Below are 15407 nucleotides of genomic sequence, written 5' to 3'. Positions count from 1 at the left end.
TTTCTGGAAACGATATAGCCAATAAACTTGCCAGAGAAGCTGTAGAACATCCAGCATGTAATATCAGTATGAAAGCATTGCCGATAGATCTCAAATCCTATTTCCATTGCAAAATTGTAGAAATGTGGAATCACCAATGGTCTCAAAAACTTTCCAAACTTAAGGAAATCAACGCTACATTATATCCTTGGAACAACAAAGCAACAAACCGCTTCCATCAAGTCATAGTTACCAGATTGAGACTGGGCCACACTTGCCTTACGCATGAACATCTATTGAGGAAAGAACCGCCACCAAAATGTTTCGCGTGTGAAGTGCTTGTGACTGTTAAGCATGTTCTGGTAGAGTGCCCGCTCTTCACAGTTGAGAGACTGAACAATAAAATTCCCTCCAAACTAAGTGAAATTTTCCAAAATACCAATATCAACAATATTGTTGAATTTCTCAAAGAATGTAACCTTTTATTTAAACTGTAATGTAAACAACTGCATGTTTTAGATATATTTTATATGTTTGCCGCTAATAGCTAAGGATGATGCGGTTTTTTCTAAATAAAAAAAAATTGTTGTTTTCATATGTCATGGAACCGGTCGATACTTGAAAATCCATAACGTAATCAAGAAACACTTCGCGAGATTTTCACTAAACAGTTTCACAAAAACGCAACATGTTTCGCTACAGAATGGCTTCTTCAGGCGTGTCATACTGTCTCTACAGTATAGACACTCTCACATTCGATTTTCAACAGTATGTATACCAGTTGTTTCTGTCGAACATGTTCTTACTTCAATTATGTGAAGTTTCTGTCTAAAGTGTACTTCGATGTCAGGTGGACATGTTTGATGTTCATTCCTTGTCCGATTTCCCTTTGTACCTCGGTGAATTTTCTAACCTGAATTAGCTTGTCTCTCCTTTTATTATAAGATGTCAAAAGGGTAGAATCAATAATGTGTCCAAGCTGTTGGTGTGGTTGTTGATGTTACGGTTTTTCCCTAACAAACAAGTCTTTGCACTATGTAGAGATTGGTAAAATAGTTTGATTCATCAAACCAAAGATGCATCTGTTATTGTAGCCAAAACATCAATTTGGTTGAGCCCTTATGTCTTTCCGTAGATCCATTTGGACAGCATCAGTGCTGCTCAACATTTTCATAATGGGTGTTGAGTTTTTCCTTTATATTTCCTGAATTCGTTTATATAGGAAATTAAAAGGATGGGACATTTCATATACTTTAACGATTTTTGGAAGTTTTGACGAATGGAGTCCTTTCAATAGATGGGAGTAAATCCACTCATGTTCAAAAAGCTTTCAAATTCATTTTGTTTCTGCATCAATATAATTTATGATTGCCCCAATAAAATGCCTTTACACTGGATATCGGTAGAAATCCACGAGATAAACTTGCTTAGAGCATGCCATTCACGAAATCAAACCAGAAGAGTATATTGTCTCAAATTATTTTGTTTACAAAAAAAAAATCATTTCTTAAGTTTCAACAGTTATCCTATCATACACATGTAAACAAATAATCACAAAAAAGTTCAGTCAGATTTACATATACTACTGTTACATACTACTTCGACTATAATCTATAATTCACCGAACAGATGAAGTTTTAAAAGAGCCTGATCTGCACACTATTATTATAGTCGACGTATTTTAGCCCTTGATCATTTTTAAACAAATAAAAATTTTCTTTTTACATCTGCTCTTATATATTTTAATTTTATTTCCATAAAAAATTGCTAATTTTGATGGTATGGTGTAAATCTGTTAATTTTGTAGACGCAAAATGTTTACGTGATCACTCCATCTGTTCGGCGAACGTTCTACACAGCCAAACACATTATAAATAAATAAATAACAACTAGTATCTATATTTCGTCGAATAATCTTTTGGGGAAACCACCAAACCCCGACCTTTTCTTGCTCCCCTGTAGACCGTTTCTAGAATATCTATCATTTCTTGTTTGTCTTCCAAAGGCCAGTTAATTTTATTATTGTTTCCAGTGCCCAAATCGATCATGACATGTTTATTTCTGAAGAAAAACATAACTGTGCATGGATCATACAATTCGTACCTGAAAAAGCAAGTGCCCAAATATAATTAGCAAAAAAGTGTTGAGAGAAATATCTTTGTAACCAAACATTTTGTGGGTTTTACAGGTTTCGATATGACTCATCAATATTGTCTTACTGACATTTTATTAAAATCGGGAACTTCGCTAATATCAACCAGATACACTATAGCAAAATTTTTCACTTTCTCGGCAATATTATAGAGTACCTCATCCATTTTCATGCAAGATGGATCCCAGTCGTGTCCAAATCGGATGACCTAAAAATATTAAAATTCAATTGAAGTCACAGTCAACAGTGATTAACATTTTTTTTTTCAACAAAATTTCAACATTTCGTCTGCTACTACGACAGACATCATCAGTAGTATGTGCGTTTACTGGGAGGACGAGAATTATAAACGATTGGTTATTTCATAACTGGACAAATTGATGAATCCAGCAGCTAGATTCAATCAAACTGATTACAGTTCTGCTTTTAGCTACATTCAGTGCAGTGCAATGCTTTATTCCGCTTATTCGACCTTGACGCAACCAATTCTACAAACATCGATTCTTGCTCCATCTATCAACATATACAAAAAGTTGGGTTAACTTCTTTTTCGCGTCGAAAACTTTTTACAAAATAAACGCGAATCCAGAACAATCTTGGTCATAATTAGAAATCAACATTTCGCTATTTATGAAAAGGGGGTCCGGAGAAAGAGTATTGCCTGGGATTCGAAAATTAGGTATACCAAAAAAATGCCTAGAATGTCGTTGACAGTATGAACAATTCCAAAAATAGAAAAAAGGTTTCACAAAAAAACATACCACAACTCTATCCTCTTCAGATAATATGGCCTGGTCTACCTGCCATCCATTATGTAAATGCGACAACATATAAGACATTCTGGGTGTTTTATCGATGCCCAAATACAGAAACCAGTTTTGCTTCAAATGAATTTTCAAATTTTTTGACAATTTTATATTGACGTATGACTGTTTGGTACTGATGGTAGAACCAATAGCTGAGAGTTTAAGTCAAAATGAAAATGAGCATGCGCCATGTGAGAATATGAGAAGATAGAGAGGAAGAGAGACAGAGAAAAAGGACGCGAAACTCCTAACCTAACTTAAAAATATTGTCTCTTACCACAGGAGCTTTTTGCAAACTACAGCAGGATTATGTTGCAAATGAACTTACTTGACCTTGAAATGAAGAAGAAGTGAGTTCTTATATTATTCCATCCTTGGTATTAGTGAACAAAGATAAATATTCAGTCAAAAGGGTAAAAAGTACCAAGAAAATAAGGAATAAGAGTACTTGTATTTGAGTAACATTCAAATTTTCAGTTTCAGTTGACACGTCAAGAAGAGTACTTCGACCAAGCCACTGAAAATAACTGCTGCAGTTGCAGTTGAAACGTTCGTAGATTATAACCAAAGAAGCCCACGGCAAAACCCGGAAACCAGCCAAAACAATATTCAAATTGTTATTTATTTTTTGGGGGGAAATCATTTCGAGAGGATATTGTCGATCAAGGCATGTTTGATAGTATATAAAAATTCGGCATGGTCATAAAACAATACACAGTACTATACAGTACCATTTCTTAACCATATAAGCTCAAAAGTTTTAATCCTTTCTTAGGTTGACAACATTAAACATTATTACTTGAGATCCAATACAATTTCATATCAATTCTATCAATTTGGTTCTCGATAATATTTAATGATCACTTAAAATAACCCTCATTTGAACGATAAAATATTATGTATAAAGTACTTTGATTCACGAACAGGCAAACTCCGCCAAAATCGGAGCGAATCATAATATTATAGTTTATACTGTTTATTATTGAAGATTGTTTTCGAAAATAAAAAGTCGTTTTGTATTGATATTGCGGTAGTTTGCACATTTCCCTAGAAGTACAACTTAATATTTCTCTACCCTTTGCAATGACATTAAAGCAAAATATTTTATTTTACCACCAGTATCCATTGGAGTCAGAAATAGGTGATGATGTTTATTATAAAAACGGAGTACAATTGCCCTTCTGCTAAAAACTTCTCTGTGTGAAGTTGAAATGCACTCTTCTCGAAGAGAGATCATTAACTTTGGTTTCCTCAACAAATTTTGTGGATGTGAATGCGACAGTTCGCCTTATCAGGATAAGTTGAAGTTTGGAAATTAGTTTGGTCATCTCCTGATGATACTAATTTGGGAAATATTTCTCGTAGGATTCAAAATTCTTGTTAGAAAAAAATATGATGAACGTTTATGAACAATTTTGGTGGTGAAAATGACAATGATTTGTTTTGACAAATGCAAATATACCTATCCTCTTATACGTATAATCATTATGGAAGAATCTATCTTGACCTTTAATAAAGGTGCTCCATTTTCAAGGTTTATTCATACACTATCAGGTGACAAACATGTGATAACAATTAGCACGTAGGTACTTTTTAAATACCTATTTATTCATCATTATCAAAATTACGCAAATAACTAAAAATTCATTGAAAATACTGATACATGTTAGAGAAAAAATTTATTTCAATTAACAAAATAAAGCATTTCCACTAGCAAGCAAATGATATTCAAAACATTTTCATTGCATTAAAAAGGACACGCCAACTTTGGACCTTCAATGAAAAATATCATAGGTTCGTTCCAACCTTGAGTCACAAACAGATTTCCAACTGTTTGTAAATCGTTGACAACGCGCATGTCTGGTAAATATTGGTTTCTGATTAATTTGAAATTTCTGATTGGAACAGCTGATAGTTCAACTGAAGTTCGGCATGGAATTTCAACATAACCTTTAAAAATAATTTGGGAAAGAAAGTTTTTGGCTTTCTACTACTCCATCTTAATACAAAAAAGGGGATGAGGGAATCTTCCAAAGAAAGGAAGGAAGTAATCAATTTGAAAATAAGTAACTCTATACATGGATGTGTAGATCATGCAAAGAAGTAACTTTCAGACACAAACTGAAAGAATGTCCTCCTGAAACAGCTACTTTCATATAAACATTGAATTACACGAAAGAAAAAAAAATTCTTTCGAAACAAATACTTCTATATGAACACTGAATTATACAGAAGATACTTTTCTCTACTCAGTTTGTATTTCAAACATTCCACAACGAATGTCACTCCTAAAAATATAACCCCTTCAATTCTTTAAAAATAAATCTAATCAAGTGTAAAAGAAGGTTGCAGTATTTTATATCTCTATTCTATTTACTTATCAACATGGAACTGGGAGGTCACCGCAATTATTAATTTGTGTAATTGAAGATGTTCATATTATAGGTTCACTTAAAGAATTCCCAATTTTTCCTGCGCCAGCAAATGCATAATTTATTTTATAACAATTTTTGCAGGTTATGTTGTTTGTAAGTTGCATGAACATAAAACAGAAACAGTAATACGGAATACGCATGCGTCAGATTGATGGTTAGAAGATAATCCTCAAACCATTCTGATAGATTTCGAACAGGTTTGAATCTTGGATGGAACAGAAAACTGATAGTTTACTAATGGTTGGAAACTCACGTTGGAACGCAATCACATTACTGCGCAGAATCCTGACTGTCAGAAACTGTTTCTGACGCTGGTTGGAACGAACCTCATTTCAACTTATCAAATATCAAAATTAAGAACTGAAAAAATGTAGGCACCTGCCGAATAAATGAATGAACAATAATCCGCGGTGCCCGAGAATTTTAACACCATGAAAAAAAATTACCAACTTTCTCTGTAAGAAAAAAACTTTTCGTTTCCAACAGGACGTACCTACCCCATTACAGAAAGTGCTTACAGCATCTCTTATACGTTACATATGCACTTTTACAAAATATTACTCTTGTGTATTCCGCAAAATAATGTATGTAGTGAAAGCATTTTATAATCAGCAAGTTACGTTTTTGCGTTTTTTTGAAGTTGAATAAAATATTCTCAAGACGGATTTCCATCAAACGGACTCGTTTGCGACTAACTAGTTTCGTTTTCGAAAACAGAAACAATAAAACTTGTGTTCGTTTCGAAAACAAACTCGAATTTCACCAGACAGACAAAAAAAAATTATTTTGTTGTTCCTGAGGGGCCCCCGAATCTTCAGAAGATATCAAGATCGGTTATTTTGAAGGATCAGACTTACCGATCAGGTTCACGATTTAAATATGTTGTTCTCTTAACAGATCATGAAGATTTTGAGATTATCAATGATAAATGGAGTAAACAATATTATCAGTGATTATCAATTCGGTAACCTTGATAATATTCATTCTTCTATGGATTAATAGATCACATCTCAAAACAATAACTTCGATTATTCGCCTGGAGACAATGTTCCTTCTGCATTTATGATTCAAAAGGTATTGAATGCTTTGTCCGGTACTAAAGTCAGACAAGTGACGTAACAGGCTGGAACTAGGAACCGTCAAAAATGTATATAAAGCGTCAAAAATCGTCTACAAAGGGTCAAAAACACGTCTAAAAAGTGTCGAAAATGCGTCGAACAAAGCATCAAAAAGTATTTAAAAGCCATTCAAAAGTAGCTACAAATCTTTAAAACGTCGTTTTGACATTTTAACAGGTTTGTCAACTGCCGTCGGGGCCATTTATCGGATGACAATAGGTCCGTGGCGCCCCGAAAGAAGTTGATAAGCGTCTAAAAACTTTAATACGGCGTTTTGAGGGTTTGATGCTTTTTAAGACACGTGTTTGACGCTTGGTTTAGTATAATTTTTGATGATTGATATAGTACGATTTTTGACGTTTCCTAGGTCCGGCCTGTAACGTTGCTTGTCTGGTTGTAGTGCTAGAACTCCTGCTGATGTTAGCCTGTTTTGTCTCGAATTTGAGTAATTTTTTTTGAAGAACATCGATCACACCCCCTGCGCCATTAATTCATATTCTAAAACAAGACGATCTCGAAATTTGAGCACTTCTCATTTGGGTCTACATGCTGCTTCTCAGACAGATTCAAATTATGTTTAGAATTCAGGTTGATCATCAGCATGTCTACAAAAATAGTAGAGTAATTTTCCTGAAATGAAATGGCTCTATTATCAAAAAAAATATACAGATATGTAGAAGTAAAATGATAAGATGAATTTATAAAATTGAAAAATATTCAACAAATCATTCAAATCATTTGGTGATTAGGTTAGGCTGAAATTGTAGCATTGGAGGATTGAAAAAGGAATATTTTTAAAGAATGTAAGTATGTAATAGAATTGGCTGATACTTGATGAAGATCCATAACTAACGTATTGAAAAAACACTTCATTATGAGATATTCACTAGACAGTTCACAAAAGCAAAATATTTCAGGTCTATAATTTTCAATGCTATACACTCAATTCGTTTTGAACATATTTTGAGCGAGCGATAAAATATATACTACAAAAATAGAGATCCTTTTTTATTTCTTTTACTGGTTTTGTTTTCACGACACTTCTCAATGCGTCATATTTTGTAATCAGTTGCATCGCTACTCAACAAAAAACTATCATAAATCACCAAAACAGACAAATTCCTAACTACCCAACGGCATCTGAGTACAACCAAAATCAGTTTTCTGAATCAAGGCTCAAAGTATACACCATACCAATGAAATCTTCCTTATATAGTGTAAAAGGTGATTATAATGTGTATAAAATGCTCGAGGTGCCGTGCAAAGAATCGCACGTTAAAAACAAGGCTACTTTAATCCTTAGCTCTCACAACTTTCGACTTTTGAGTGGTGTCCATCGTAGGGACGGGGGCGACAGCTGGTTAATGGAAAACAGATTCCAACAGATCTGAAGTATTTAATTTGATAAGTATCAATATCGTATCAGCCAGCTTTGCAATTATTAAGTTGTTCCAAAAGTTGTGTCTGTTTCAATGTCACGTGTAATTTGAATCCACCTCGGCTGTGCAACGGCACGCGATCAGTCGTTAAAAAATTCAATGAGAAACATTGACGAAGCCAGCATTTCGAATGGCAAGTTTCGAGGTGAAAATATATTAAAACTACGAATTTATATACACATACAGATTTGCCAAGTTATTTTAAACGTGTGCAATTTCCAATTTGATTGGCATTTGAACTGACCTTCAATTAGTCCCGAGGCCAAACAATATGTTCGCTTGTGGCTTGGATTTGAGCACACCATGTTTTGTGTTATTTGTGTCAGCTAAACATGGACTAACAAAAAATATTGTTCACACTGTAGCATTGAGGCATTATTATTATTTGCAAGTTTTCATTTGATAGAAAAAATGTATGTGGCAAAACAACGTCTGCCGGGTCAGCTAGTATCTCAATGAATATTTACACACATCGGAAAAGTCTAGGGTTATTTTTAAAAATGGCAATAATTTTTTTTATCGCTTTAGGGAAAAAAAAGTTGACAGGTGATTATTAAACGAATGTAACTTACAACAAAATTTATTAAATGGTCAAAAATACTGAGTGCGCATATAAGCAAAACTAAAAAAAATATGGCTCTTCTTTGGCACCCCGAAAAAAAATCATAATACAAAAAAAATTAGAATCAGTACAAAGTATGGCCTCCACGCTGGTTTATTACGGCCCTACATCTATCGTGCATCGACAAAATGAGATTGTCAATGTCTTGTTGAGGTACATTTGCCCATTCAGCGATTAAAAGCTCTCTCAATTGAAACGTTGTGTGAATGTTCCCCATATGCGGAGTAATTCTTCGTTGAAGCATGTCTCACACATGATCGATGGGATTCAGATCCGGTGATTGTGCTGGCCATGGCAATACATCAACTCCTTTGTTGGTGAGCCAGTCAGTCACTAGAAGCGCGACATGTGGACGAGCATTATCGTGCATCAGGTGGAAGTTTTCACCAACAGCACCAGCAAACGGACGGACGATAGGTAGAAGAATGGTGTCGAGGTACTGTCGAGCTGTGAGGGAGCGATTTGGAAAAACGAGATCGGTTCTGCCGCCGATCATGATTCCGCCCCATAGCATTACTGTACCACCTCTGTATGTGTGGACTTCCTGGACGTGTCTCAAACGTTCATTATTTCCAGGTCGTCTCCACAGTCTTACTCGACGAGAATCTGGATGAAATCCAAATCTGGATTTGTCTGTAAACAAAACTGTGGCCCAATCATTTGCATCCCAGTTTTGATATTCTTGACATCACTCAAATCTTCTACCGCGATTGGCTCTCGACAAAGGTGGACATCTAAGTGGCCTTTTGTTGTGGAGATCTGTTTCATGCAGTCGACTTCTGACAGTATCACGACCAATGGTTACCTGGTGCGTCTGCTGCAACACGTTAATCAACTCAGGTGCTGTGATTGTCGGTTGTCTTCTTGCGGTTGAGATCAAAAATCGGTCTTGAACTGCAGTTGTAGCGCGTCCTCGCCCTGGATGTTGTTCGGCTGGATTGCCAGTTTCACGGAAACGCCGCCACAATCGACTGATTACACTTTGGTAGACCCCCAAACGAAGAGCTACATCATTTTGTCGCATGCCACCTTGAAGAAGCCCTACAGCTCTATTCATCTCAGCCAATGGTAAGTCATGGCGTTCCATGTTAAAGCACAATATTTCCAGTTTAATTGCTGAGCAAGAACTGCATAGAATGTACAAACTCGACACTTTCAGATTATTCATTTTAGCCGAAAACCTACAGTTTGTGAAAAACTTGATAAAAGATTAGTTACCGTTTTTGCAGGCTTTGTTCAACCCATAGAAATCTACAGGGTGGTCGAGTGTACCAATTTAATCGAAATTAAACGACCTCATGCATTTATTTTTATGATATTTAGTATGTTATAAAAATATCCCTAGACTTTTCCGATGTGTGTATTTTACTGTGTCGTAGTTTATACTGATCGATAGAGAATGTTGAATTCTAAACATTGATGTTATATATTTTTTCCGAATTTGATTTTTTTCCTTTTTTCAGCTCATTACTACATGATGTTTAGCAATTTTAGGCGGATTTGCGGAGCCTGGTGGTGGAGGCTGACAAACGGTGCTTGAGATGGCGGAAGAACCGGGCGTTAGCTCCCATGCGTTTTTTGAAGGTTTAAGACGTATTAGAAAGATCAAAAAGCTCGAAAAGTGGATGTCCTAATATTTTAACAATCGACAGCAATTGTCACATTTCGAAGTCTGTTCTTCTTTGCTTTTGCGCAACTAAAATAACCCTTTTTCCTGTAACTGAATTTTTGTTGTTCAGCAATTGAAAGTGATTCACACTTTTGATTTGATTTACGTAAAAGATAACAATTGAACACGTTCTAGGATACTGATATAATTTTTTTCGAGGCTCTTCGAATCATTTCGAAGCTAGTGTTCTGATGGAGCCAGACCACTTGAGGTTTTATCCAAATTTATCGGTACTTGATAATATAATTGGCACCATATAAATACAATCTGAAAATTTCGCTCAGTCAAAGGTGTAGTTGGTGACAAGATAGAAGGTATTACTTTTTCATCGCATTTTCAAAAAAAAATATTACATAGGTTTTGAGATTGTTGCTGAAACAAACTAGTCCTCTTTCATTATCATTTGAATCACCTTTTAGTTTATGTTCAATGAAGCTGTATTGTAATTCTTTTATGCCATCGTCAGTATGACAGATATCAATAAATAAGTCCTGTTTTTACTGTCAGATTTTCTCTAAAAAATATCACTGAGAAATCCGTTATTCACGAAAAGTGGTCCTTTGAGCCAGATCCTGAATAACGTTGTTTTCCGTGATATTTTATATTCTTTAGGGAACATCAGACAGCAAAAACAGGACTAATTCATTAACATCTGTCACACTGACGATAGCATACAAGAATTACAGAAACAGCTTCATTGAACATAAACTAAAAGGTGATTCAAATGATAATGAAAGAGGAATATTAGTTTCTTTCAGCAACAGATAAATGAAAAAGAAATTTGAATTATATTCATGAAAGCTACGCTTTCATGAAGTTTGAATTATTGGCAATATATAGACGAGTTTTGGAAAATATTATGCATATATGCATTTTTTAGCTTTTCTGCCTACAACATGCTAAAATATGTATGTGTGACCAAGTTTTCGACTTTCACATGACCTACATACATTAAAAACCCAACTAAAGTTGATGATGATTTGAAAACGATAAAACAAGGGAAAAATGTGTTATTTTTGTACTGCTTCTCTATTTGTATTGAAAACAGATAAATGTTGAAAATTAAGAAATATAGCATATTTTTGTTAATAAATTTCAAATTAATATTTGAATTCAAATTCAATACAATACAACATGGTGGAATATGTATGTTTCTGACTATCAAATAAGCTATTTCATATCAAAAATATAAAAATCATACCTAACAACAAACAACCCAACTGATTTTCATGATGATTCAAAAACGATAAAACGAAATGCTGAAAATTAAGGAATGTAGAATATTTTTGTTAATAAATTTCAAATCACTATTTGAATTGAAATTGATTTGGCACTATTGTGTTTGCAGAAGACTGCCTATTAGTTACTTGAAAGGTTTATTACAGATACACTTGCTATATGCTAAATATAAAAAAATATAAAAAATATTTATTTATTCAACAAATTTTTATTTTGTCTCTTTCCGTGGGTCTCTTCAATCTTGGGAATAGAAAACAGGAAAAATCAGGGGCTTGGCACAATTTGATTAGTCAGCAAATTGAAAGATCACCAACCATTTAGTTTTTTTTTTCAAAAAGAATGGACATAAAATATGGATAAGCAAATTCCTGTCCGTACTTTCAGTTTTTGGGGATATTGGATTAGCACGCTATATTTTGATTTGAATAACTACAGCTGGTGATGCGTTCTAATATCTACATTGTCTATGAGATATAATTTTTTTATGTGTGACAATATAATATATATTACGATGATATAATATCTTTTCCAGAGTCATCATGTTACTGCCCCTGGCCGCCCTTTTGATGGGCTGCGTGGCCCAAATCCACGCCGGCGTCTACAGTGATCGCTTCCTGCAGCAATACAATAAAATACACGACCCCAAAAACGGGTATTTCTCGAAGGAAGGAATTCCCTACCACTCTGTAGAAACCCTGATGGTTGAAGGTCCAGACCACGGCCACGAAACAACTTCCGAAGCCCACAGTTACTACATCTGGTTGGAAGCGATGTACGGCAAATTGACCAACGACTTCTCCAAGTTCAACACTGCCTGGCAGATCATGGAAGAGTTCACCATTCCGGTTCATGACAGTCAACCAACAAACTATAAATATAACCCCTCGAAACCTGCAACTTTCAACCCCGAATTGGACAGCCCCGATCAATATCCCACTCCAAGTCAGCCAGAAGTGCCCGTGGGTCAGGATCCTCTTTTCCAAGAACTGCAAAACGCTTATGGCACCCCTGACATGTATAGCATGCATTGGTTGACGGATGTTGACAACGTTTACGGTTTCGGCAACTCTCCTGGCAACTGCTTGGCAGGACCTGGTACTCCCGGTCCTTCTTACATCAACACCTATCAGAGAGGCTCCCAAGAGTCCACATGGAAAACAATTCCACAGCCGACCTGTGACAACTTCAGGTATGGTGGACGAAACGGTTTCTTGGACTTGTTCGTCAGGGACAATAACTACGTTCAGCAGTGGAAATACACATCTGCTCCCGATGCTGACGCTCGAGCCGTTCAGGCTGCTTTCTGGGCTTCCAAGTGGGCTACCGAGAACGGACAATTAAACACCATTTCATCTACCTTAGCGAAAGCTGGCAAGCTGGGAGACTACTTGAGGTATTCCTTCTTCGACAAATATTTCAAGAGAATTGGAAATTGCGTTAGCCCTTACAACTGCCCCGGTGGGTATGGAAAAGAGAGCGCGCATTATCTGCTCTCTTGGTATGTTGGTTGGGGAGGCTCTTTGTCGGATTACAATGGTTGGGCTTGGAGGATTGGAGATGGGGCAGCCCATTTCGGTTATCAGAACCCACTGGCCGCCTACGCCTTGGTGAATGACTACAATCTCAGACCAAGGGGCGCTACTGCTGTAAACGACTGGCAACAATCTCTTTCCAGGCAGCTGGAGTTCTACGGCTGGTTACAGTCTCAAGAAGGAGCCTTCGCTGGAGGAGCTACGAATTCCTGGAATGGTCGCTACGATAATCCTCCCAGTGAATTGACCGCCAACACTTTTCACGGTATGTTCTACGACTGGGAACCAGTGTATCATGACCCCCCCTCCAACAGATGGTACGGTATGCAGGCATGGTCTGTTGACCGTTTGGCACAGTACTACTACGTTAGCGGTGATTATCAAGCTAAATCCCTTCTAGACAAATGGGTTTCCTGGATTCTCTCGGAAATTAAATTCAACGGCGATAATTATACTCTGCCAGCCACTCTGGAGTGGGATGGCGTTCCCCCAAACGTTAGAGTGAGGGTAAGTGGATACACCAACGATGTTGGCACTGCATCGGGAACAGCCAGAACTTTGAGCTTCTACGCTGCCAAAGCCAACCACGCTGAAGCCAAGAATGTAGCCAAAAAGTTATTAGACGGAATGTGGAAGCTCTACCAAACCGATAAAGGAGTTTCTACTCCAGAGGAAGCAAGCACCTACAATCAGTTTAACCTTCCAATCGCCGTTCCTTACGGATGGACTGGCCGATATCCCAATGGAGACGTCATCGATAACTCAGCTACCTTCATCAAACTCCGTTCTTGGTACAAAAACGATCCTGATTGGCCAAAGGTGGAAGCTCATCTCAACGGAGGTCCAGCACCCGTATTTACTTACCATCGATTCTGGGCTCAAGCTGACCATGCTTTGGCTCAGGGAACATACGGATTACTTTTCAATGAATAACCTCCTCAGTAATACTCTTCCGCATTAATATTAGAAACGATTTTTTTTATCTGGAAAATATATTATTTGAAAAACAGCTGAATATATCATCTTTCAACTGACTTATTCTATAATGTTAGTGTTGATTAGGTAATATCATTAGCACGGTTACCAGCGCTCACTTCTCTATCTAGTCTTCTACCATAGATGATGGTACCTCTGCCCCCACCCAGCTTTGGGTCAAAGCTTATACATGAAGCTGATCAACAAGCTGCCGGTGATACGTAATCATCCAGGAACCCAGTATAGATTTAATCTTTTTCGATTCGCCCGTTTTTTCGATTCCTCACGTCATTATCAGATTAATTTAGATATTTCAATAACAATAATCCTAATAGCAGTAATGAGAGAGCAGGAATAGTAGAGTTTTTTATGGCAGCTACCCGAGCGAGTGATAACAATTCTATCACCGAGTTTGAACAAGTTAAGCAAAAGGCTCATATGAAACCGCAGTCGTGTTATGTGTATAGAAGTTTATAACACAAGGTATGCAGAGCCTGCCTGTCTCCCTAATGCATTTGCTGTCAGCATGTCCGATCTATATTCATCGACATAACGCGGCCCTAAGAGTGCTTTATCATCATCTACGGCACTTTTACTGTATTGCCGAAACACCGCTGTTGCCTTAAGCTCCAAGGGACGTTGAATTCGATGTGGGAAATGAGAAGTGCCGAATCTATTGGAAATACTCATTCCTCACCCGCTAGCCTGATGTAGTTCTTTTGGACCAACAGAGTTTTCAGCCTGGTGAGGCGAATATCAGCTTCTAGAACAGGGTCCGACCAGCTTACCCTTTGGAAATAATAATAGTGCTGTATTCATTACATTCGAAGATATACAGTAATGATATGGTGACATATGCAGCACTGCTTTCAAACCCAACTTTGTGTTTACTAAAAATGTTTAATACAAATGATAATATTACAAATAATAATCATCCAAAATGAAATAGCTAAAATGATCAATAGATGAAACATAGGTAATGACGAAAAGCAATATATGCTTGAATGTCAGACTTAAATCATTAACTTACCCAAAAAAAAACTTTCAGCCTTTCCGCCCTAATCTTAAAGTTTTTAAGATTAGGTTCTTCATTTTCGCGGGCAAGTTATTGAATATTTCAGATGCATTATAGGAGAACCTTCACATGAATGAAGCGAAAGCGGAATACACAGACATTAGTAGTGTTTTATTTTGCGACAATGGACGTTCTACGTAGGACGTTCTACGTTGGACGTAGATAAGGAGGTTCACCATATCTCTAAACATTATGAGATGAACTGAGGAGATGTTTTCCCTTATTTGTTTCATGTGTAACCAGCCGTAGTTAGGGTTACCACCTCTTAGCTGTCCAAATCCGAGAGAGAAAAATAACATTAATTATCATAACTTTTTATTTTATTTTGAACTTATATTTTACATTTGAACGAATAGATATCTGGTC

The 15407-nt window shown here is 36.5% G+C and overlaps 2 protein-coding genes across 3 annotated transcripts; one reads left to right on the top strand and one right to left on the bottom strand.

Moving 5' to 3' along the window:
* Positions 1 to 1428: 1428 nt before the first annotated feature.
* On the bottom strand, positions 1429 to 15015 carry Dim1 (thioredoxin-like protein Dim1). Of its 2 annotated transcripts, none has more exons than XM_074181635.1 (3): positions 14997 to 15015; positions 2203 to 2339; positions 1429 to 2082 (listed from the first exon to the last, which is right to left on the bottom strand). In XM_074181635.1, exons 2-3 carry the CDS (start codon positions 2301 to 2303, stop codon positions 1869 to 1871), a joined length of 315 nt encoding a protein of 104 aa, XP_074037736.1. In that variant the 5' UTR covers positions 2304 to 2339; positions 14997 to 15015; the 3' UTR covers positions 1429 to 1868. The 2 variants fall into 2 exon arrangements, with proteins under 2 accessions (XP_074037736.1, XP_023012006.1); XM_023156238.2 differs by lacking the exon at positions 14997 to 15015 and adding an exon at positions 2893 to 3077.
* Positions 10377 to 14000, top strand: LOC111502227 (exoglucanase B-like). Its single transcript, XM_074181633.1, has 2 exons — positions 10377 to 10534; positions 11992 to 14000. Exon 2 carries the CDS (start codon positions 11999 to 12001, stop codon positions 13922 to 13924), a length of 1926 nt encoding a protein of 641 aa, XP_074037734.1. The 5' UTR covers positions 10377 to 10534; positions 11992 to 11998; the 3' UTR covers positions 13925 to 14000.
* Positions 15016 to 15407: the final 392 nt, after the last annotated feature.

Source organism: Leptinotarsa decemlineata, unplaced genomic scaffold (assembly GCF_025532065.1).
Source record: "Leptinotarsa decemlineata unplaced genomic scaffold, Ldec_3_MD MMD2_tig00026314_RagTag_RagTag, whole genome shotgun sequence".
In the NCBI taxonomy this organism is placed as follows: domain Eukaryota; kingdom Metazoa; phylum Arthropoda; class Insecta; order Coleoptera; family Chrysomelidae; genus Leptinotarsa; species Leptinotarsa decemlineata.
Note: the sequence above shows the minus strand (reverse complement) of the source record. Positions and strands in the feature narration are given on the sequence as shown.